The sequence below is a fragment of the Notechis scutatus genome, chromosome 3, assembly GCF_049901735.1.
Source record: "Notechis scutatus isolate UNSWTSFEM ecotype Mainland chromosome 3, rNotScu1.2, whole genome shotgun sequence".
NCBI lineage: Eukaryota > Metazoa > Chordata > Lepidosauria > Squamata > Elapidae > Notechis > Notechis scutatus.
Genome location: NC_142011.1, coordinates 101,431,000 through 101,454,475, shown reverse-complemented (window position 1 = coordinate 101,454,475; position 23,476 = coordinate 101,431,000). Strand labels below are relative to the sequence as shown.

The window sequence follows — 23,476 nt, the reverse complement described above, 5'->3', positions numbered from 1 at the left end:
TCTATAAGGATTCATCCAGATTCATCATTCGTCTACATCACCGCACATTCTACTGCACATCTGCTTACCACTTGACAGCATGAAACAAGCAGTATGTAGGCATTCTCTCTTGTATGATTAACCAAGTGAAGGAGAGTGGAACATGCTGTCAAAGTTTGCCTTCTTCAAACATACCATTTGACATTCTGCATGAATCAGGGTGTGTGTGAGCATCTAAAGCAGAGGCACTCTTCTGAAAGCAGCTTGTACGAACTGGAATCTTCTTGCTGTAGAAGGCCAAAAGCAAGGAGAATGGATCATATTGGAGAGGCTTGCCAGGGCAGCTTCACAGGAAGAGAGAGAAAGAGAGAGGGAGAGGGAGGGAGGGAGAAAGAGAGGGAGGTTATGTTCAGTAACCAACCCACAAGCTTGGAGAATGAACCTTCACCCCTCATCTTACAACCGAGCTACAGATATTCACCTCTATTGCAGATCTTCCATAATTTTTAAACATAAGAAGGGGTCCTGAGAGAAAAATATGTAAGACACACTGACTTAGATAAAACGAAGGATATCCAGGATAATTTGATTAGGTATATGATCATTGCTAATTAATATAACTTATGTAAGTATTCCTTGACTTAAAACCATTCATTTAGGGACTGCTCAACTTATAACAGCCCAGAAAAGGTGGCTTATGACTGTTTTTTACACTTACGACCATTGGTCATGTGATCAAAATGTGGACTTTTGGCAACAGATGCAATTACTTTTCCTCAGGAACATCCTTGCAATTACTTTTCCTCAGGAACATCCTTGCAATTACTTTTCCTTAGGAACGTCACAGTGGGTTCTGCAAAGGAAAGCCTATGCCTTTTGAGAGTGAATTCTCTGCAGAGGCTGCTCTGCCTCCCAGAGCTCAAATTACTTGGAGCAGAGGGAGCTAGCATATGGCTAAGGAGAGACCCCCCTGGCTGGAAGTATATTTAAACCTTCTTCATAAAGAAACAGCTGTGCCTCCTTCCTCTTACTGATACTTCCTCCAAAACCGACTGACAAGTGTGTGCCATGTTTTATGACTGCTTACGAAAGAGGCTTTGCCTTGAGTGGTTTTTGTGGCACTCCAGGGACCTTAAATACCTTTTTAAAGAGATCACCCAAAAAGAGCGCCTCAAAGGCAAAGGTGGGGAAACGGGGTTGGCCAATGAGAAGGCGAGTTTGTTCTGAGCATCCACTCCTCATTGTCTCTGCAGCAGCCGCCGCTGCAGCCACAGGCTTCCACTAGCAGCCAAATTTTGGAGAGTCTGTGCCTCTTGCCAAAGAATCCAGAGGTGGCAACAGAAGTAGAAGCAGCTGCGTGGGGGATATGAATGGGACTCCTTCTCTCTTGGCTCAGGGAGAGGCTGCCAAACTCTTTACAAACTGAGGCTGGGGAAGGGAAGAAGGACCGGCAACTTGCACAGGCAAAAGTAGTTGTATTTCTCTGTCTCTCCTGAATCTGTGGAAAGTAAAGTTCTTGGGGGTTGGGGGAATAAGGGGCTTTGAAAAAAAGATTGATCCAATGCATTCTTCACAACTGGACTGGATCCTTTGTGATGCTTGAGGTGGGAAACTGAGCACGTTGCTAAGGTACCAGAGAAAAGGAGATAAAGTCATGGATTTCCCTGACAGTGTCTCCCTGCGAGCTGTAGGATTCTGTGCATTCCTCTTTTTGGTCTTCCTTGTTTTGCCTACCTGTGCCCAAGATGGAGTGATAGAACCTGAGCCCGCTGTGGAAGAAATCCCACAAGGAGCATCCACCTTGGCTTTTGTCTTTGATGTGACAGGATCAATGTACGATGACTTAGTTCAGGTCATTGAAGGTGCTTCCAAAATTTTGGAAACCTCCTTGAAGAGACCCAAGAGGCCACTTTACAATTTTGCACTGGTTCCATTCCATGATCCAGGTAAGGCAGTATTTTCAAGTGCTCTAAAATTGGTTATTATTTAGAAAGTAATAGTTGGAGATTTTTTTGCAGGTTTATTTTAATAACAGAGGTTTGTGAAATTGTTATTAAAATTAGATTCTCTCTCTCTCTCTCTCTCTCTCTCCCTCTCTCTCTCTCTCTCTCTCTCTCTCTCTCTCTCTGATTTAACAAATAAAAGGACCAGGGATGTATGAGGACAGGTTGTCTTCAAATAGTGTTAGATTATAAAAGACATTATAAACATTATAAAAATAGAGACAGTACAGAATTATTTCTATTAATAAAATAGTGATTGGAAAGAAACTCCCTAGAAGAAACTTCAAGAGACTTCCTTAATTAAATGAATGTAGCTTCTGTGACGTATTAATGTGCCAAAATAGGTGCACTGTTTGGGAATTGAATTATGAATTGAAAACAGAGTTTATGACTCCAGAACATGGTTTTATTAACTGTAAATGGAATCTTTGGAGAAAATATTCCTAAACATCAGTTTATATTCAGTATACAAACATGTTATGGCATGTTTTCAATCAATGTTTTACAATTTTTTATTGTAAATGAAATACTTTTTTTAAAGAAGCCCTTCCATCAGAATAATAACCATGAATCACGTACAGAAGCCTTTGCTCGCCTGGTTTTCCCCGGACTGGGGATTTTGCAGTATAACTCCCTTCACCCTCAGCCAGACAACTAATAATGCCCATGGGAACTGTAGTCCTCCGGAAGGCTCCAGGTTGGAAAAGGCAGGATATATTTTATATATTTTCCAAAAGCATGACCTTTAATACTCCCATGCTGAAACTCATTGTATTTCCCATAAAAAGTTCTTGGGACACAATCAAATTTTATGGCTGGTGCCTCAGCTGTCTCTTCATTGTCTTCCCTGCCTTCCTTCTACATACTGCTATTCATGCATTCTTCCTGCTTTCTCTCCCACTCCATAGCATCTGTTTTTTATTCTTTTCTTTAGAATTTCTCTTCTTTTGACAAACGTCTTTGGATGATCCTTCAAAGAAAGAGAATGCAGACTGTCCTAGGCTGGGGCATAGGGCAATAAAAGTACACAAACCACTACAAACACCAAAAAAATGTACATTTAAAAATCTGAATTTCTAGCTACTTCTTTCTCCTAAATTATTCTGGAATGAAGACATCTGGAATTTGTTTGAGTTGTGGGAATGATAAAAGATACTGCTTTTCAGCTATGACTCTATTTGCTCTTTAAGGAAAAAGTAGTTATTGAATGGTGAAATTCTTAGTATTATTCATAAGGTAATAGGGATGCATGCTTAAAGCTATTTTTCACTAGATGGCCTAGAGTTTTTCCCTCAGAATAAGAATTCGTTTTCTTTCTTTTGTTTTCCTTTTTGTTCATATGAGGTACCAACATATTTGAGAGAAACTGCCACTGCAGTGCAATGCATACCAGCAGAGGGCCCAAAGGTCTAACATTGGTAGTCCCACAGTGGTATTTTTAGATAACATTTTTTTATCCAACTTTCTTCCAGATTGCTAGGGAATTGGATGGGGTTAAACTGATTTCCATTTGAGCAACTGACAGTATTTAGTTGACATTGCCAGATCCTCAGATCCTAGGTGCTGAAACACAAACAGAATTTAAGACACATTAACTATAAGCTGGTTGTGGTGTTGTTTTTCAAAACAATGGTTGTCGGGAGAAAAACAACTATGTTACAGGATAATGACTTGACCAATTTTTCCAGTTTTAGATATGGAAGGAATTACTAAAAAGCTTTGGTCAGAAATGTGAGCCCTACTTTTATTTATTGTGCTCCTAGATGATAACTCTTGCTCCCTCTTGTTAAACACATTAGATTTTTTAAAATTACTACTTTGTCAAGAAGCCACATGCTGCTTTATGTATAAACATAAATGTCATTACAAAGGGAAGAGCTTTTAATATTATTTTAAAGAGGGGCCTGGTAAGTCACTAGCTGCTATCTAAGGACAAAGACATTTCTTGTAAGATGTTCAAGTTGTTAAAATGTGCCAGCAAAGGGAGTATTTTCATCATGAGCAAAACTTAAAGAGCAACAATAGCTCTTCTTCCTCCAACTTTTCCTTAAAAATAGTCAAAGAAAAACTGTTGAATGCCACTCACAATATGTACTGAGGTTTCTTTTTTTTGTTAATGATGTCTTGGAAATAAATAATAGCTGGATTCCTGGGATTAGGAACTAGACAATAAAGGGAAAGGGAATCTTTATAGACCTACATTATAGGTGCTCTGGAGAACATAAAAAAGATACTTTCCAAGATGTGTTAGCAGACATGAAGGCCTATTTTTCTGAGCATTAAATAACAATGCCCTTTGGTGAGCTTGCACGACTGCTTCAAAAACTGAGACTGATTGTTAGTGGTATGTTTTTGTGCAAATAGCAATATTTTACTCAGACTGCTAACACAAAACCATTCTGTGGTGACTACAGAATATCAGAATTCCTGAATTTAGAAACAGCTGATCTTGGAAGGGGAAAATTTGACATGTCCTGATCTGAATTCTAGCAATGAGGTGGAATTTTTGACATCAGGTGTTATAATACTCCCCTCATAAAATATCTCATGTGCCAGAAATTAAAAAAATACAGTTAAAATACATTTTAAATGTGATTTGGATAATCTTACTGAGATAATTATACAAGATAGTTGAATTTTGTATAGCTTTGGAATTTCATGAAATTTGGCTCTTCTTGGAACAGAAAATCTTAGAGAAGCATCCAGATCTATCTGCTAGTCCTTTCTTCAAGACTTTCAGAAACAGAAGATGCAAGACTAGAAAAATTAGCTGAGAGAAGAAGTATGTAACTGATGCAAAAATGTAAACTGAGGAATTTGTTGGAATCAAGACAGAGAAAGTCGAAAGAAAGACCCTAGAGCAATGGTTTCTTAGCTTTGGCAACTTTAAGATATGTGGTCTTCAACTCCCAGAATTCCCCAGCTAGAGTGTTTCTCAACTTTGGCAACTTTAAGATGTGTGGACTTCAAGTTCTAGAATTCCCCACCTACTGGCTTGGAGATCAGTTCCTAAGCCCTTTTCAATCAAGGCTTTGAAAGTGGCAAGGAGCCAGTCTTTTGGGTTTGAAGGAGACATATTCATGAGGGAAAATATTGGGAACACATGTTGATTGAGCTCAAATGCTGAAAGGCTGATTGTTGAAAGAAGGCTTTGGTGTTACTTGAGCCTCCTCAGTATGTTCTGATATTGGCAATATTTGTTAGGACATCCTGTGTAAGCTGGGGTTCTGCACATTCTCATTTTAATTTGGGTTGACTCCTCTATAGATTTGGTCTTGGACAAAGTTGCATCTTACTCCTGAGTTTCCAAGCCAATGTAAAGTTAATTGACAGCTGGTGGCAGTGGTTGGAATTTCCTGTTTGGAATTATTGTTTAATCAGGTTGATTATAATTGGTTCATTATATGCTCAGGATCTAGATTTTGTAACTGGAGAAAACCTCTAGTGCTCTGTTTCTTTAAAAAAAGAGGTTCTGGTGATTCTCCTGTCTCTGTTTCTGGGTTTACACAGTGTTAGAAGGGGAAGAAGAAGGGTGGGAGGAAGACAAATGACATGTGGGATACATCAGGGCTCAATGCACTCACATTTCCTGTTTATATGAGGCCACTGGATGAGGTCATTGGGGTCAAACATCTTTGGCATGCTGATGATACCCAGCTGTACATTTTAACCCCAGGCCAATCAGGTAATGCCTTCTAGGTCTTGTCTCAGTATTTGGAAACTGTAGGTTTTTGGATGAGAAGGAGTAAGTTGAAGCTCAACTCCCATAGGATAGAGTGGTCACTGGGCTACCAACATCTGGAAGCACTCCATCTTTAGTTCTGAATGGTGACCACATTGATCCCTTTGAGAGGGTTGCACAATTGGGGGATCTTGGATTCACAACTTATGGCTGTGGCCAGGAAGGCCTTTGCACAGATACAGTTAAGCCCTTGTGTGAACTGGGAGGTTCTTAAGACAGATGCACATTGTATAGCTATTTTCCAGTTATTGGAGAAATAAGGAGATAGGAAAAAAAAAACCCAATCTAATGAGTAAGCAACACCGAGTCCTTATTATATCTTCTTGCAATATACCTTCCACATATCTTGTATAAGTTCCAAAAGCCAAACTGATTAAAAGTTTGGAGAAATATTGTTTTGTACAAATGGGAGAATATAATTTAACCTAAGAATGCAATCGTCACAGAGTGGCATTTTTCATTTCTCTTTTGGTTAATGGCTTAAATATTGGTTGGTTTGCTAAATAATTTTTTAAACCAATTGCCTATTTAAGAGCATCTCAGAGTGACTGTCTCTGTAATCTAGTGCTGGCAGTCTTTCTGGAAATCCTTGGAAAGCTGAAATGAAATGAAGAAATGTAGTTTGTGTCTATTTCCTCAATATTAGATAAAGCTTAAGCAAAAAAAAGACAGAAGAGGGCAGAGAATTGTGTAAAGTATGCATATGCCAATGTTTATGTATAATTCCTATATCAGACACTGAATTTGCTGTTTTTGGAAAGCTGAGTGATGCATTGCTTCTTCTGTGTTACTTGAACTGTATCATCTCTTCCTGACACTCCACCTTGCGCTAGGAAAGGAAGAGAGGGAAGAGTAATCAGGAAACTCTGAATAGTGCAAGTAATAGTGCTTCTTCTCAACTACCATTGTTTCCATCATTCATCCCACTTGTTCAGTGTAATTCAGTACTTGCTGGAGGTGATATATCCAGGGGTGGGATTCAAATTTTTTAACAACCGGTTCTGTAGGCAAGGCTTAGTTGGTGGGCATGGCTTAGTTGGTGGGCATGGCTTGGTGGTCATGTGACTGGGTGGACGTGGCTTGGTGGTCATGTTATTGGCTGGGTGTGGCCAACTCAATATCACTCACATCGAGACATGCATCTCCTCACCTGGCCTCTCATGACTATGGGGATGCTGCAACAGTCGTAAGTGTGAAAAATGGTCATAAATAACTTTTTTCAGTGCCACTGTAACTTTAAATGGTTACTCCATACAAGCAAAGTACCAGCAAAGGAAGGGGAAAAAAACTCCAGAGAAGTTCCTGAGACAGGAAGTCTAGTCCTGCCCAAGAATGTAATAAGGGTTAACGGAGAGTCAGTTTCTGTAAGCAATACCAGAATGTTTCCTTCCTGCCTTCCTTACAGGATTAGCCCAGTAATTTCTTCTAACAACCGGTTCTTCGAACTGCTTAGAATGTTAACAACTGGTTCTACTGAATAGGTGTGAACTGGTAGAATCCCACCCCTGGATATATCACCTTTCATGAGCTCTCCCAAGGCTTTGAGATACTGGTTTTTGCTCAAGCCAGCACTAATACAACTTTAACCGAGTGGTTTAACTTGATTCTGTATATATCCCTGAGGATAATGATGTTGATGATTTCATTAAATTTCTATGCAGATTCTCAGTCATCCAGGTCATGTTGTCCCATATCTTTGGGATTTCATTAAATTGATTATAACTACCCACTCCAATAAATTCATAGGTGGCTTTCAAAATCTAACACTAAGATAAATCAGTTTAAAATAAAACAGACCAGACCCAAAACAGCAAATCAAACAGCTCCCCCCACAAACATATTAACTTCAGTTCTTGGATCAAAGCCATATTTTAAGGGATTTTCAGAACCCCATGAGAGTAGGTGTCTGTATCTAGAGAAGATGCTGTTCTAGAGGGTGAGAAGCATAACACAAAAACACACTCAGTCTCACAAAATGCCAAGTCTTAGTAAAAGGGAACTAGAATGCACTCACTCTGTCTGAACATACCAGATGGCCAAAAACAATGGAAGAGAGATGGTCCCTCAGATAAACAGGCCCTATGCCATGAAGGGCTTTAAAGGTAACAACCAGCACCTTGAATTGCATCTGGAATCCAACTGACAATCAGTACAGCTCATGTAGCTGTGGTGACAACTGGACACAGTGAGAAGTGCCCAATATTGTTGAGACCACTGCATTTTGAATAAGCTGCACTTTCCATATGGTCTTCAAAGGAAGCCCGTGAGGATTCTTACAGGAATGAATTTGATAATTGGAATTCATTTTGAAAGCTAGCTTAATAGTTTTGAAAGCTAGCTTAATAGTTGCACAAAGTTATTTCTCAACCATACACTGCTCAAGGGAGATGGGCTATAGAAATTATGACTGATTTGTATTCTAGTTTCACACAGAGTTTTAAAAATATGGGAGACAGGAAGCAAAAATAAAGTTTCTTCTTATTTAAGAAGACGCCACATTTAAAACCACATTTTAAAGCATCTTACCCAGGCAACATTTGCAATTGGCTCTGTGCTTTAAAAAATGGAACTGGCATGTCTACCTTGGCTTCCATTCCAGTTTCCTTCCTTTTATATTATGTTATGTTATGTTACATTATTTTATTTTATTTTATTATTTTATTTATTTAAAAACTATATTCTGCTATTTGGTCAACAAAAGCTGTAACAGCAGCTTGTTAAAATACTCTCCACAACTATACTTACATTCATATTTTCCATCTGTTTTGACTCAGCATCTCTCCAAATTCCAGAGTTTCAAAATACAAAATGAGTCAATCTATGCAAGCTAAACTTTGTCACATTTTCATAATTTCTTATTAGAGCTGCATTGATTGCAAAGGTGGGCATTAACTCAGAATATACTCCTCTGTACAGAAAGAAAGTATCTATAATAATGTTAGCTACGGAATGGATTTGTTTTAAAATGATTATTTTTATTTTAGATTATTTAAACATGTGCACAGCGGAGAACAAGCCAGTATTTTAAGCACCTAAAAATTCTGAATGAAGAGACCAAAAAGTTAGATACAATGCACGGTGTACACTTTAATAATGTAATTCGCTAAACAATGTAATTTAACAAATAGTAGAAGTAGCCTTTATGTGGAAGAGATTCTGAAATGTATTTGAATGATTTGTGTGGCCTTGGGTCTATGTGTAAAAGATGACTCATTTGGGCTGCAAAAATCCAGATGACCACTGGAAAGAGTTAAGAGGGTTTTTTTAAAAATTCTCTTTGCTGACATCATATGGATTTTTAAAATCCAGTATGGTAGACCCAGTTGCAAGAAAAGTAAAGACCACATGTTAGAATAATGTGGAGCCTTAGATTCTAGGCAGTGTTGGGCTGATACCGGTATGAACGACGATTAGTTGGCCTCACCCACCTGCCCCCGCCCTATCCTGTCTTACATTTCCTTCTTTTGCAGCTCAGCTGCAAAAGTGGATTACTGCACCCCAGCTGTTCTACTTACTGGGGAAGGCTAGAAGGTCAGCTGGAGAGGTTCAAATTGGTGTTTATTGAATGCTGTATGCATGCGTGAAGTGCATGTTTGGCGTGCACACGAAGTGTGCGCTCACAGAACCATTTGTTAAACTGGTTGTAGCCCACCACTGATTCTAGGATGAAAAACTGCCTGGACTTAACCTTTTTCTCTCCCCATCTTTAGTTCTCACTTCTGTTTCAGGGAGAAGAAGATCTGCAACTAGAATGCGGTCATATTGTTTAAATTAATGTTGGGCATAGAAAGGGCTTAGTGTGGCAGCACAGAGAGAGTTAAATGTAAGCAGGAAGCCCATTGTAATTTTTAAGGCCTAGGCCACTGGTTAGTTTTCATGAGCTGCAATATCTCAAGGGAAGCTGAATATTATTGAAACGTTTCCTGTATTCCCTTAAGCTGCACAATGGAATGCTGAAAATTGGTTTTGCAAAAGAATTCTTTTTTAAAAAACAGTCAAGTTTAGCTGGATTGGCCTGATTGTTTTTACTAACAATTGTTTTTGGAAAATAAGAAAGAAATAAGTCATTTGGGGAGAAATGAGATTTTTTTTTTTGCAATTTCAAATGAAGAAAGGTAAAAGTCATTTCATTTGCAAGCAGATCATGCCTTCAAAAAACCCAAACCAACGTTTTGCATGTTGACAGCTCAATTTGCCTCACTTGCTTAGCTGATTCTTGATGACTCCAATTGATTGGAATACTCCTAAAAGATGTTGGTTTTGAAAAGAATCAGAATGTTCCTACCTATAGTAATTTACAAATACTGTTTTAAAACAGTGTTTCCCTATAGGGGAGTGCATAAAAAATACCTTTCTTCCAAGTCATTAAAGCAACTATGTCTTTTCCCAGGTAGCTGCTTCATGAACTTTGTAGCTGCTTCATGAACTGCTCCTAGCTGCCTCCATACAAGTGTGGATGTACAGTTCATAGTGAAGTAAACTATTTTAAAGATTTTAATTATACATAGGTGGTCTATGGAGCAAAACACCACTTCTGAAGAATTTGCATAATTCTACTGCACATTTGATATTGCAATAATCACCCATTAATGAATCTTTGTGATTCATCTTGCTGTTTGTTAATGATTATGAAGACATTATACTAAACAGCTTGGTTGAAATTATTGCAGAGCTTTCAGCTAGTGAAATGAAATGGTATGGTTAGGATCCAGTTAAATTTAAGTGGTATATTTAGGATCCAATTAAATTAAATACTAAAGTAAGTCCTTGGTTATCAAAAGAAAGCAAAGCTGTGAATACCTCTTGAATTATTTGCTTTATATTTTTATCCAGTGGATTCTCTTGCCTTTGTACACACTTACCAAGTTCTTTGATTGTAGATTAAATCATATTTAATTTCCTTTGCTTTTGCCTCTAACATTGCCTGACAGAAGTGATACCATATTGTTTGCTTTTGTTCCTTCGGTGGTAGAATTGAAGTATTTGTGGTTATTTACTGGACTGCAGATGTTTGGGTTTTGGAGTCAAGGATTCAAATGCAAGTTTGAATTATAATTGTCCATGTGTTACATATGATTTTAATGACCTCTTATCACTCATTTTATGTACTAAAACAAGAAATGTTTACATTGCTTTATCCTCAGGCCAGGAGAGTGGGATCACAGTTTTTTGGATTTGGAAGCAATAACCACACAATATGAAGACTTATTCCAAGGCAAAATAGAAAATAGCAAAATAGCATAATATGAGACAGCAATATCAAACAATATACAGGCATGCTGAAGATATAATATAACCCAAGAGAATAATCAAAGAATATTAACACAAGATATTTAAGATATTCAAACATACTAAAGAATATCAGAAGATAAAGGAAAAAATATATTACATTCCTTCTGCTAGTCAGAGAACCCAAGGGAGATAATGATGGGTGGATCCTTTCAAAGCCAGTCATTCATGTCTCTGACTAACACACTTCTAGTATCGTCACAAACATTCCATATACATTTATCCATTAATCATTAAATAGTCAAGGAGATATCATACTTGGCTTGGTACCAAACTGTTTACTAATCATTTCACTTATTCTTGACTTCCACTAATGCTTAATTTCCAGTATATATTCCTCTTATTGCATTCAGTAACCAACTTCCAACTTTGTATTCATGCAAACATTCCAGAATTCAACTTTACTTTGTAAAGCAGTTGCATTAATACGTCAATATTTCTCCTGTTATATTATCTGCAGTTTCCCTGTTTTTCAACATACTTCCAGGTGTTAATGATTTTCTTGACTATTTTTTTTCTTGGATGCTTTTATAGTATCCATTTCACCATCTCCTTTCTTCCCCATATCATTAAAAACTTTAATTCCCATTAAAAACTTGAAATTTCCCCTTTACTTGCTTCTCTGGCTTCCCAAATTTCTACTTAAAAACAATATTTTGTTTATATAAAAGTGCTTTGCATTTTTTCTGCTTCTTTTAATCTTAACCCTTTCTTGCTCTGTGTTAAAAAAAAAAAATATTTTGTGGGTTGGGGTTTGGTGGTTTTATTTTTTTTTTTGTTTTTTTGAATTTTTTTTTGTTTTTTTTTTTTTTTTTTTTTTTTTTGTAGGGGGAGTTTTTTTTTTTATTGTTTTTTTTTTTTTTTTTTTTTTTGTTTATTTTTTTAATTTTTAATTGTTTTTTTTTTTTTTCTTGGTTGGTTTTTTTTTTGTTTTTTCTGTGGCTTTTGGGGTTTTTTATTTTTCCCTGCCCACCAATTTAATTCATGCATAAAGTGACATCTTCACTTCTCTGCCTCTACTCATCAACTCTGCTCCATATAATTAAATATATTCATTTAGATGTAATACACATTTCCCTAGTTTTACAAAAAAACCACAATGTATACCCTTTTTTCCTTCTTTTTTTGAGCCTCACCAACTTTTTCATTTCCAGAGTTGGGAAATGGCTCTCCTTCAACCACATAATGTTTGTCACAATTAAGCAGAGGTACATCAATATACAGTATAATGGATTAAAATCAAGCCATTGCCTAACTGATGATAATGGTGCTTGCTGTGTTAGTTATTCCTAGTATATTAATTTAAGAGTCTCACTCCATCCTCCGAGAAGGATACTCCATTCTAATATCATCACAGAAATGGCTACATTTTGTTGCCTCCTGGGCCAAAGGGCAACCGGTGAGTAACGATTCACAATACTTTGTGCTGAAGCTAATGGCCAAGAATGGCAAATGCTAACTGATTTATCTGCAAGAACTTTAGATTCAGAAATAAAAATGATGCCCATTGCAACAAAAATTTTGAAATCCATAGACAATCAAAGATGTCAAATAAATCCTAGATGAAATATAAAGTTTAAGATAATCGGATAATTAATTTTTTCAAAGTCCTCTTACTTATAGTATATTTCTTTTTTTATTTACGACTATGAAGAATAGGAAAATGTATAGAATGTGTTAACAATGGCATGTGATAAGTAAAATGTGTCTAAAAGTTACAGAGAGAAGAAAAGTGAATATGACACAAGATTACTATCTGGATGGGAATCCTGTATGCAGTCTAATTTGTAATTCCATCCTTGGGTTTTACTTGGTTGATGGAATCTTGGCATTCATTGCCAATATTTCCTAAATTTTTCTTACTATGGAAAGCAGAAATTTTAATCTAATGACTGCAAAAATGAATATATTGGTACTTTCAGGCATCAGTCAACAATTCAAAATATTCACAACTCTATTTTATGAGATTAAATGTAATCATCACCAACTAAGATAAAAAATGGAAAAGGAAAAAAAAATACCCTTCTCTGGTCAGTAAAAACAGTCTCCTATCTGTATTAAGATGTTTTTTTTTCCTGCAAAAAAAGCAAAAAATAATATTTAATTGTTATCATCTGTTCCACAAAGTTGTTCAGTGGCATGGAGTATTTAAATAAGTGCATTACAGGTTGAGGCCATCCATATCAGATCTTAGAATCAAATAAAACGATTACAAAGAATAGGAGAAATTCTCAGTTGACTTTTGTGGGGGAGCTGTTTGTATGCAAAGTGGTAGATGACAAGTCTGGATTCACCACAAGACTCTTTAATTGCAATGCAAGTGTTAATCCTCAGAGAAAGTTCAGCGTGGAACAAAGCTATTTTGTTAACATGATTTTCTAGGAGTCCATTTTGGATAATGGAGAATCTGAGAAGTAAGAGTTCCCTTTTTACCAAGGATTTTCCTTCCCATCAGATAATCCTCTGGCAATGCCAGTTTGCTGAGTAACATTGTTTTCTGAAAAATTAATGTAAGAAATGGATAATTGGTATTCATGATATCTTTGCTGCATTTTGTGAGCACATCACTGGAATAAATGTGGGGATTTTTCAGCTGAGACAGCAGTTACACAACATATCAACTTTACAAAATCTTCTGGCACTTTAATGTTTCAGATCTCACTTAAGCTTCCATGAATTAGAATGGATTTTATGAATATTTGTATGTCATAACTAAATTTTCTAATATTTTAAGGTGTCACAAAACTGTCCTTTTGTCTTCTAAAAATTATAATCTGTCTAATCCGATAGAAGCTAGTTTTCCAAGTTTTTCTCTTTTTTCCTTTTCTAGTATTTTGAGCCTCTGTGGCGCAGTGGTTAGAGTGCAGTACTGCAAGCTACTTCTGCAGCCTGCTGCCTACAATTTGGCAGTTCAAATCCTACCAGGCTCAAGGTTTACTCAGACTTCCATCCTTCCGAGATGGGTAAAATGAGGACCCAAATTGTTGGGGGCAATAGGCTGACTCTGTAAACCGCTTAGAGAGGGCTGTAAAGCGCTATAAAGCGGTATATTAGTCTAAGTGCTATTGCTACTTTATTTAACAAACCCCTGATTTTATAATTTATAAATGATTTTATACTACAGAGGCGCTAGGGAACAGAGTCCTGCTCTAATCCAGCTCTTATTTTCAAAGCTATTTTAAAAGTTTAACTGTAGATATAGGTTGAATTTTGTTACACTTGCAGCCTTTGTCTGTGGGAAAAAGTGTGTGCATTTAAAATATAGATTGTTTATGAGCCAAATAGAAGTTCCATTAGTCATGTTTTAAAGTAACTGTCTAGTTTAGCTAGGAACAAAAATATCAAAGGGAATCACACCTTTCAGGCATAAAAGTGAAATATTTCTTTGAAAATATTTTTTTAAGGAACTGGCGATCTCTAGGGGATTCAAGGGGTTTGAGTATTTTTTCTAATATATCTTAGGTTTGCAGAATTAGCTTGCATAGCAGGATGTGTTCACTTAACATGTGCAGGGAACATCTGGAATCTCACCCATGCATGTTTTTTTAGCCACAGTCGGTCTATTAGTAATATTAGTTTTGGCATTGATTTTGTGTGTGGAGGCAGCATTCACAATTAAAGTATTTTCTTTTCTTTGGGGTACCATATATACACACAGTGATGAGGCAATTCCGTTCCCCTTGAAAGATTAGCAGGCAAGTGCATATATTTGGAAAAGGAAGTTCTTAAAAAACCAGATTGGATGTAACAGTATATTAAATGGAAAAAGTACACAAAATAATCTTATATAAGATTCCTTCTCCGATAAAGAAGTGTTTTAGTGAGTATCTACTTTTGGAGTAAAATTCCTTTTCTCTTGTGTTGGGATTCTTGATGTTATTTGTCTCTTACCTGTTTGGCTTGCCTTTCTGCAAAATTGGTAGTTTCCAATCGGTTCTGCTCATCCCAACCACCATAGCTGCCATGACTCTGACTCAGACTTTCAAATCATCCCAATGCAGATGTTTGCACCATGTAGATGTTCAATCATGTAGATGTTCATTCTGCAGGTAATAATATGGAACTGAACGATGGAAAAAGCATCTCTAAAATTGTTGTTGTCTAACCTGTAAGGCTTGTGCCTTTTCCTCCATAAAAGCTGTGACAGAAATAGACTATGATACTGGCTTATGAAATGAGGAGATATTTCACTCAGACTTTCCCAACTGATAACAGTTCTGTTTCATTGTACTTTGCTCAGAAGTTGTTTTCAGGTGAAATAGAGCAGATTCATAATGTAGAACAGGGGTCCTCAAACTTGGCAACTTTAAGACTTGTTCTAGGAGTTGAAGTCCACAAGTCTTAAAGTTGCCAAGTTTGGAGACCTCTGATGTAGAAGCTTAAAGCTTTGCTATCACGAGGTGAGGAAAGTATCATTAAACCTTTGGATAAAGAGGAATTAGAAGCCATTTAATAATATAGTGGAAAGACCCAGGGCCTGTTGTGGTTAGCCGGCAGCAGGTGCAGATGGCTGAGGAGAGTGAAGACTCTGATGAGGGGCCAGGACTATCAGGGAGTGGACTGCTGCCTTCAGAGATTGTGGGGGCTGGCGGCAGTGATGAGGAGGTTCCCGAGGAGCCTGTGCCAAGTGTATGTGCATGAAGAATTGCTTGGAGGAAAGAACAATTACAGCAGCAGGCGACTCAGGAGTAAGGCTGCAAGGTAATGGCCCCTCCCTCAAAAGGATAAAAGCCAGGTTTGGAAAACCATTCTTTGCAAATAGCAAAGAAGCTCTGAAGCTCAACTTGTGGACATCTTAGCTCGTGTTTGGAGAATCTTGTAAATTAGTTCTTATCTCTGGGTTTTTGGCATCATTGACAAACATTCATGATTAAACCTTGAAAGGTACGGGCTACTGCCTTTGTCTGTGTTTGCTTTCTGGGAACCCAGCTGGGTAGAACAGGGCCATAACTTTCATATACAATACAATGTGATGATATTCCATATTAATACAAGTAGAAGAATTGGCAACCTGGTGCCTGTATTGTGTCTAGGTGGCATCTATCTAATATCCCTCCTCCCCAATTTAGTAACATTTACAATAAAAACTAGCAAGGTTTTGTTCTGACTTAAGATTTTACTATTGAAATATGGTGAAATTATGAGTTAGAATATAACAGATTTTGGAACTGTCAGATGAAACCTTGGAGGTAAGAACAAAGAATGAATCAAGCCTCTTTTTTATTTAAAAAGGACTTTGATACCATTGTGATCGCATATTATGCACTTTTACTCAATCCCTAAAATTTTTACCATCCTCTGAAATACAACATTGTTGGCACCTCACTCTGTGCAGAATGCTTCATTCGGTAGCACTAAATGTGTAGCATTAAATATCACGGTACATATCTGGGGTAATATTGAAGTTGATCTGAGCAGAATCTCTTGCCTTTCCTATTCTTGTCAAAGTAGGAATGGAAAATGTCCAGGAATCCAGGGCACCTTAATTTATTTCTTCTTTTCCTTTGAGAGAAAAAAATTAGTTTGTCACAGCTGCATCATTTCGGACTTGATAAAGGAACACATAAAGTCCTGTAACTTCAAATGTGCACCAGCTTCTTCGATGTGGTTCCATACAAAGTGATTAATCTTTTTCATAATATAATGGGCAGCCTGCATTAAGAAAATGAATGCTAATTTTTCAAGGTTAGAATGATTGAAAAATATATTTTACATACCACAAGTTATATTCTTATGGAATGCATGGATTCTCTGGTTGAATGAACAATATTAATGTTGTACATTCCAGTTCTTTATTTCTCACTGGAAAGGATTTAATCTAGTGATATTCCAGATTGCTTACATTAAAACATTCCATTTGCAATGTTTTAATGGTTAGAACATTGCAAATGAAAGATTTCATCGTAATTTATCTGGGCTATCACTAAAATAAATTCTTTCCAGTGAGCATAAGCAAATTGGAAGGCACCATGGTCACAGGCAATTAGAAACCAAAATCTGCATCTAAATGGGTCAAATCTTCATACACTTTTCAGATTGTAATGGTGGCATGTAACCAATCTCTCAGTTTCACATGCATTTGCTAGGACAATCTGTTTCCAAATTTTATTGGGAATAGCTCCTAAATAAGGATTTGACATTATATCCATTTATTTTGGGATTGTTCAAGTTATTTTGTTACTGTCCTTGCAATGTAGGAATCACAGGAATGGAAACCCCAAATATATAGAATTATATGTTATATAGAAATATATATTATGTAGAGAGAGCAACAGGAAGGATTACTATTTTTTTTTTAAAAAAATTAAAAACAATTTTATTTACAAATTTAAAAACATACAAATTCAAAAATACAGAAACAATGATATGTGAATAACACATAATTCTTTACATTTGTTATTGAATTTGGTAAGTCCTGAAAATCAGTATTGGCTAGTACTAGTCACATCTTCATTTGTTATCACATCCTAAGCACTAAATAATTCACAATATACTCTATTTATTTTCACGTTGGTTTATAACTACTCTTCTATTACAAATACATTCATGTTTTTTAACTAGTAAACAAAGAAATATTATAAATGGTTAATAATAATAATAGTAGTAACAGAGAAAAGAAGGTTTAAAGCCTTTAATTGTTTTTATATATTTAATATAAACCGCTGAATAGAATTTGTATCTTAGGTTCATTTACGAGTTTCCCCTTTTATTTATTTATTTTACTTATACCATTTATCCCATAGGAGTAATCTATATCCTCCTTCCCATTAATTTTAAGTGTAAGCCTCTCCAATTGGGCACACTCAGACGTTTTCTGAATAGCAACCTGTATCAGTGGTACATTTGGGTTCTTCCAATATTGTGCTAGTAAAATACGTGCCGCAGTTAATAAATGGATGTCAGATATTTTACTTTAGCGGGGGTAATCCCCTTTGATCATTCCCAACAAAAATAATTCCGGTTTCTACTCCAGCCCACATTCTATAATTTCTTCTATCCACGTTTTTATTTTTAACCAATATTTCTTTATCTTAGGACAATGAAAATATGTACCAAATTTCTCTTTACATTTCCAACAGCAAGGATTGTCTGTCGGAAATATTTTGGCCAATCTAGAGGGTGCCAGATGCCATCTGTACATCATTTTGTATAGATTCTCCTTGTGTGCTACTGATTTGGTTAGTGTCAGGTTTTTCTGCCAGATTTCTTCCCAGGCATCCAGATCGATACTATAACCAATTTTTTTTTTTCCCAAGCTAACATAGGGCCTTTCACAATTTTCTCGGTCATTTCATATTCTAATAAATAATTATTTATTTTTGGAAATCAAACTTTTCTCAGGGTTTAAAAGTATTTTATCTAAATATGTGTCTTTTACCTCAATTCCATATTCCTTTATGGCTTTGTTATAACTCAGTTTTATTTTAAAATATGACCAATTATCAATAACTATCTCTTGTGATTCTAGTTCCTGTTTCATTTTAATTCTTCCCTCACTATCTAATATTTGGTAATATTTAAGTTTTTTACTGATGTCCATCGTATTTAAGTGAAACATCGCCTCCATCATTGAAAACCACCTCGGGATTTTAGTATAATGATTCCTTCTTATATCAGTCCAAATTTTAATTAAAGACTTTTGGAATACATGTCTAGTAAAATATAGATTATTTTTTCTATTCGGGTTCCATAAAAATGCATGCCAACCTAGCTGTAAATCATGTCCCTGCAATTGTAAAACCCTATTATTCCTTAAATCAATCCAATCTTTTATCCACACTAATGCCACCGCTCTATAATATATCTCCCAGACAAAGTCCGAATCCACCCTTGCTTTTATTATCTCGTAAATAAGTTTTTTTTATCCTTATTTTTTTCTTTGCCCAGATAAATTTCATCACAATTTTATCTAAATCTTTAAAAAAATATATATCCAGTAATATCGGAATTGTTTGAAACAAATATAGTATTTTAGGTAGAACATTCATTTTGATTGTTGCTATTCTACCTAATAATGAAATTTGCATCTTATTCCAATTTTCCAAGTCCTTTTCAATCTGTTTCAGTAATTCGGTATAATTATCCTATCGCAGATTTAATATTCTAGCTCTTAGCCAGATTCCTAAATATTTAATTTTATTTACAATTTGTAATCCCGTCTTTTCTTCCAATTTTTTTGGTTTACTATTTGTTACGTTTTTAACTAGCATTTTGGTTTTTTCCTTATTGATTTTTAATCCTGCTAATTTATCGAATCTATTTAATCTAGTAGAGCTGGTCCTGAGTCTATTGGATCTTCTATAACAAAAACCATATCATCTGCGAAGGCTTGTAATTTATATTCTTAATTTTTAATTTTAATTCCTTTAATTTTTTTATTTAATGTAATTCTGTCCAGCAAAGTTTCCAAAATTGTTATAAAAAGCAGAGGTGAAAGCAGACATCCCTGTCCGACCCCCTTCCTTATCTTTAATGATTTGGTAATTTCTTCATTTAATAATACATTGGCCTTTTGTGTGGCATAGATTGCATTCAACATTTTTACAAAATTATCTCTGAAATCCATCAGATTAATCTGCTTTTTCATAAAGTCCCAGTTTAAGTTATCAAAGGCCTTTTGTGCATCCAGGAAGACCAAGGCCACTTGGCTTCCTGGATGCTTTTCATAATATTCCAATATGTCTGTTATTGTTCTTGTATTATATCTGATCTGCCTCATGGGAAGAAATCCATTTTGATCCAGGTGAATTTTATTACTGAGTATTTTCTTTAATCTTTCCGCCATTACTGCCAAAAAACTTTTGTAATCTGAATTTAAAAGGGATATTGGTCTGTAATTCTTTATTTGATTGGCATCTGCACCCTCTTTCGGAATCAATGTTATATATGCTTCCTTCCAAGATTCTGGTATTTTGGCTTCCAGTAATACCCCATTGCAAACCTCTAATAGCATTATCTCTAGTATATCACCTATCTCTTTATATAGCTCATTTGGTAGCCCATCTGGGCCTGGCGTTTTGTTTATTTTTTGTTTTGAAATCGCCGCCTTTAGCTCGTCTAAAGTTATTTCTTTATTCAGCATCTCTTTTTTATCCTCTGATATTGGATAGAGAGTTCCTTCTTTCAAATATTCTTCTATTTTATTTAAATCAACTATTTCTTGTTTGTAAAGATCTTCAAAGTACTCTCTTACAATTTCCTTTTTTTTTCTCCTGATCTGTCTCTATTATTCCATTTTTATCCTGTAATTGATATATCATCCTTTTCTGATTTTCTTTTCTTAATTTATATGCCAGCCACCTTCTGGGTTTATTTGCATGTTCGAAATAATTTTGTTTTGTGTATAATATTTTTTTAATTAGTTCCTCTTGATCTAAAATATTCATCTCATGTTTAACTAATGCTAGTTCATTTCTAATATGCTCATCTCCCGGGGTTTCCATTTGCTTATTTTCCAATTTCTCTATTCTTTTTGTCAGGCCTTTCCGCTTCCCCTCTCTTTCTTTGTTTCTATTTGCTATATAAGCTATCGATATTCCCCTTAAGTATGCCTTCATTGTATCCCATATGTTCTGCAATGAGGTATAGGAAGGATTACTAGTAATTATCCACTTTATTATCTGGATAATAGAGAGTTTTATATCCCAGTTCAGCTCAGCAAAGCTAATTTGTTTCTATTTGAAAATCAAGTCTTGCTGATTTTACTGGAGCCCTGAATAAATATCAAGATTACAGAAGAACAATACCTGAGGTTACTTGTGCAAGAATATAGACTAGTATAAAATTCTTTATTGGTGTGATCGGATGCACAAGAAATTTGTCTCCGGTGCATAAGCTCACAGTGTACATATAAACAGCAAGTAATAGGTCATAGATCATAATAATAGTTTCAATCATTAATTGTAAATTACAAACAACAATTGATAAATCATAAAAAACCAAAAAGAGAAGATAGTAGGAAAGATGAGACAGTGCTGTGGTTATTATAAGTGTTCAGCAGAGGAATGGCATAGGGAAAAAAAACATCTTTATGTCTGATTGTTTTGGCATGTAATGCTCTATAGCTCCTGAGGGAAGAAGTTGAAATACATTATGTCCAGGATGTGAGGGGTCTGTAGATATTTTCTCAGCCCTCTTTTTTGTTAAGTGTTTTATTTTATATTCTTTATACATATCAATATGTGAATGGTGTGATACCTAGGTATCATACATTTTGATACAAATAAGCATAATATTATTGCTCCCAATTATTACATTTCATTTTCATTATTTCCTATTACTTACACATATCTTATACTTCCGCCCTTCATTTTCTAAACCTCTCTCTTGTTCTTTCATATATCTTGATATATTAATATATATGTACTATTGTTCCCCTCTTATTTCTATCTCTTTTAATTTTAATTCCCCCATATCATTGTAATATTCAAATACATGTCTTTTAAATCATATTTTCCTTATTTATGTCTTCCATCTATTTGTGTTAAAATTTCATCTTTCTTTCATTAATCAATATCTCAATGTACATTTCTAGTACCAATCACAATTATTTAAACATTTAAAATACATCTATTAATGTTCTGACCAATCATCCAATCCATATGTTTCTACTGTTAATACACATATATACATTATAATATATTCTTTCATTAATCTAATCACCCATTGTTTAATTTTATCATTTTATTGCTAATCATATTTTATGCATATTTAATAGTCATCATTCAATCTCTAATTTTCCAATTAATACTTAATTTTTATTCATAATTCCCATACTTCACTCTTCAAAAACTGTCATGCCTTTGTCCGAATCTGATTCTGAGGATAGGGAATGGGAGGGTGGCTCTGTTGGCTGTGGAAGAAACTGGGGAAAGGCACAGTCCAGCTGGGCAGAGCAGGGGAGAGGTAGAGCAAGGCAGAGGGAATTCAGAGGAAGATCCAGGCCCACTCCCTCTTCATCCTAGGGTACACAGGGAGGAACCGAGAAGGGAGCAACATGAGTTGTGTGGCTTACAGGGGAGGAAAGGGCCCTGATTCCCTTCATTAGTTGCAGCTGGGAACACAGTGTTTAAAAAGGGAGTTTGCGCACAGCAACTTGTTGGGAGCAAATATCATGAATTGTCTGGTGTCGTGGAGGCTTATCTGTGTTCCTGGCATCTTCCCAATTGTGTGTGTTTTGTTGGCCTTCGAAGTCTGCAATTCCTTATCCTGCCCTGTCAAGTTAATTGCTGCAGCATGGTTTGTGTGGATTTTTATTTACAGTTTATATGTTTTTGGACTGAATTTCTTCCACTTAAAGACTGTTCTTGGGAAAGTTTTTTTCTCCAGCCGAAGGTAACTGGATATTGGGGGAAAATTTGGAGGTATTAAAGGGACTTTTCTTACTTATGTGACTGTGTTGCCTTTGTGCCACGCCTCGGGTCATCACAAAAGCCCTCTTTTTGGTTTGTGCAGTATTCAGATCTGGAAGAAGATTTTTGATCTTCTTCTAATATGACATACTTGCTATGAGTAGAAGCTGGGAGATCTAGTAGGTCTCACAGTTAACCATGACAAAAGGAATATGACTGCAAATACATACAATCCATTTATAAGGACAAATCTCAATTGTCCCTGAGGAAGTTTGCCTGCTGTAATTAATCTCATGGTTCAACTGGAAGAAAATTGGAAAGTCACTGATTATAAAAGGTTTAATCCCTTAGAACCATGATGGCGAACCTATGGCACACATGCTGGAAGTGGCATGCAGAGCCATTTCTGCTGGCACATGAGCCGTTGCCCCAGATCAGGTCCACTGTGCATGCATGCACACCTCCCACCAGCCAGTTGATTGTTGGGTAACTGCTGCGCATGCATGGGGAGCGGGGTGCATGTGGGAGATGCGCGTGCATGCGCAGAGGTGAGTGGTGTATGGGGGTTCATGCATGCGTGCACAGGGGGCAGGGGAAGTCGTGTGTGCATTACATTATGGGTGCAGGCACATGCACATGATGCACTTTCAGCACACAACAATGAAAAGGTTAGCTATCACTGCCTTAGAACTTTATACAAGATGTTTAACCATCAATGAGCTTTGAGCAGACTTCACAGAGAGAACTTTTCATAAGAAGAGCTGTAGTGTTATATTTTTTCTATTATTGCAGTAGGAATAAAATTCAATTGTTTATTTGTAGCACATTTATAGTAAGTTGTGATGGTTAAATCTGGAAGGCACATAAAGGGAACTTAATGATTCTTAGAACTTTATACAAGATGTTGATGCGATTGGGAACAATGAGCACAGAACTCTCAGGTTTAATTTATATGCAAGCAAAAGTGGCAAACATTGTCACATATAATTTCCGGAAAGTAAATGTTAGAAAAAATTGTGAGATTAATAGAAATATAGAAGAACTCAGAACATCATATTAGAATGCTTGGTATATATTAAAGTTACACCAATAGAAGTAGATTCAAAACAGTA

The 23,476-nt window shown here is 36.0% G+C and overlaps 1 protein-coding gene across 1 annotated transcript in view; it reads left to right on the top strand.

Annotated features, from left to right (window-relative positions):
- The first annotated feature begins 1,093 nt into the window (after positions 1-1,093).
- Positions 1,094-23,476, top strand: part of HMCN1 (hemicentin 1) — a 240,336-nt gene continuing 217,953 nt past the window's right edge. Inside the window, exon 1 of the mRNA XM_026669149.2 lies at positions 1,094-1,925. Coding sequence (XP_026524934.2) covers positions 1,634-1,925 — 292 coding nt within the window. The 5' untranslated portion in view covers positions 1,094-1,633. The remainder of the gene's footprint in view (positions 1,926-23,476) is intronic.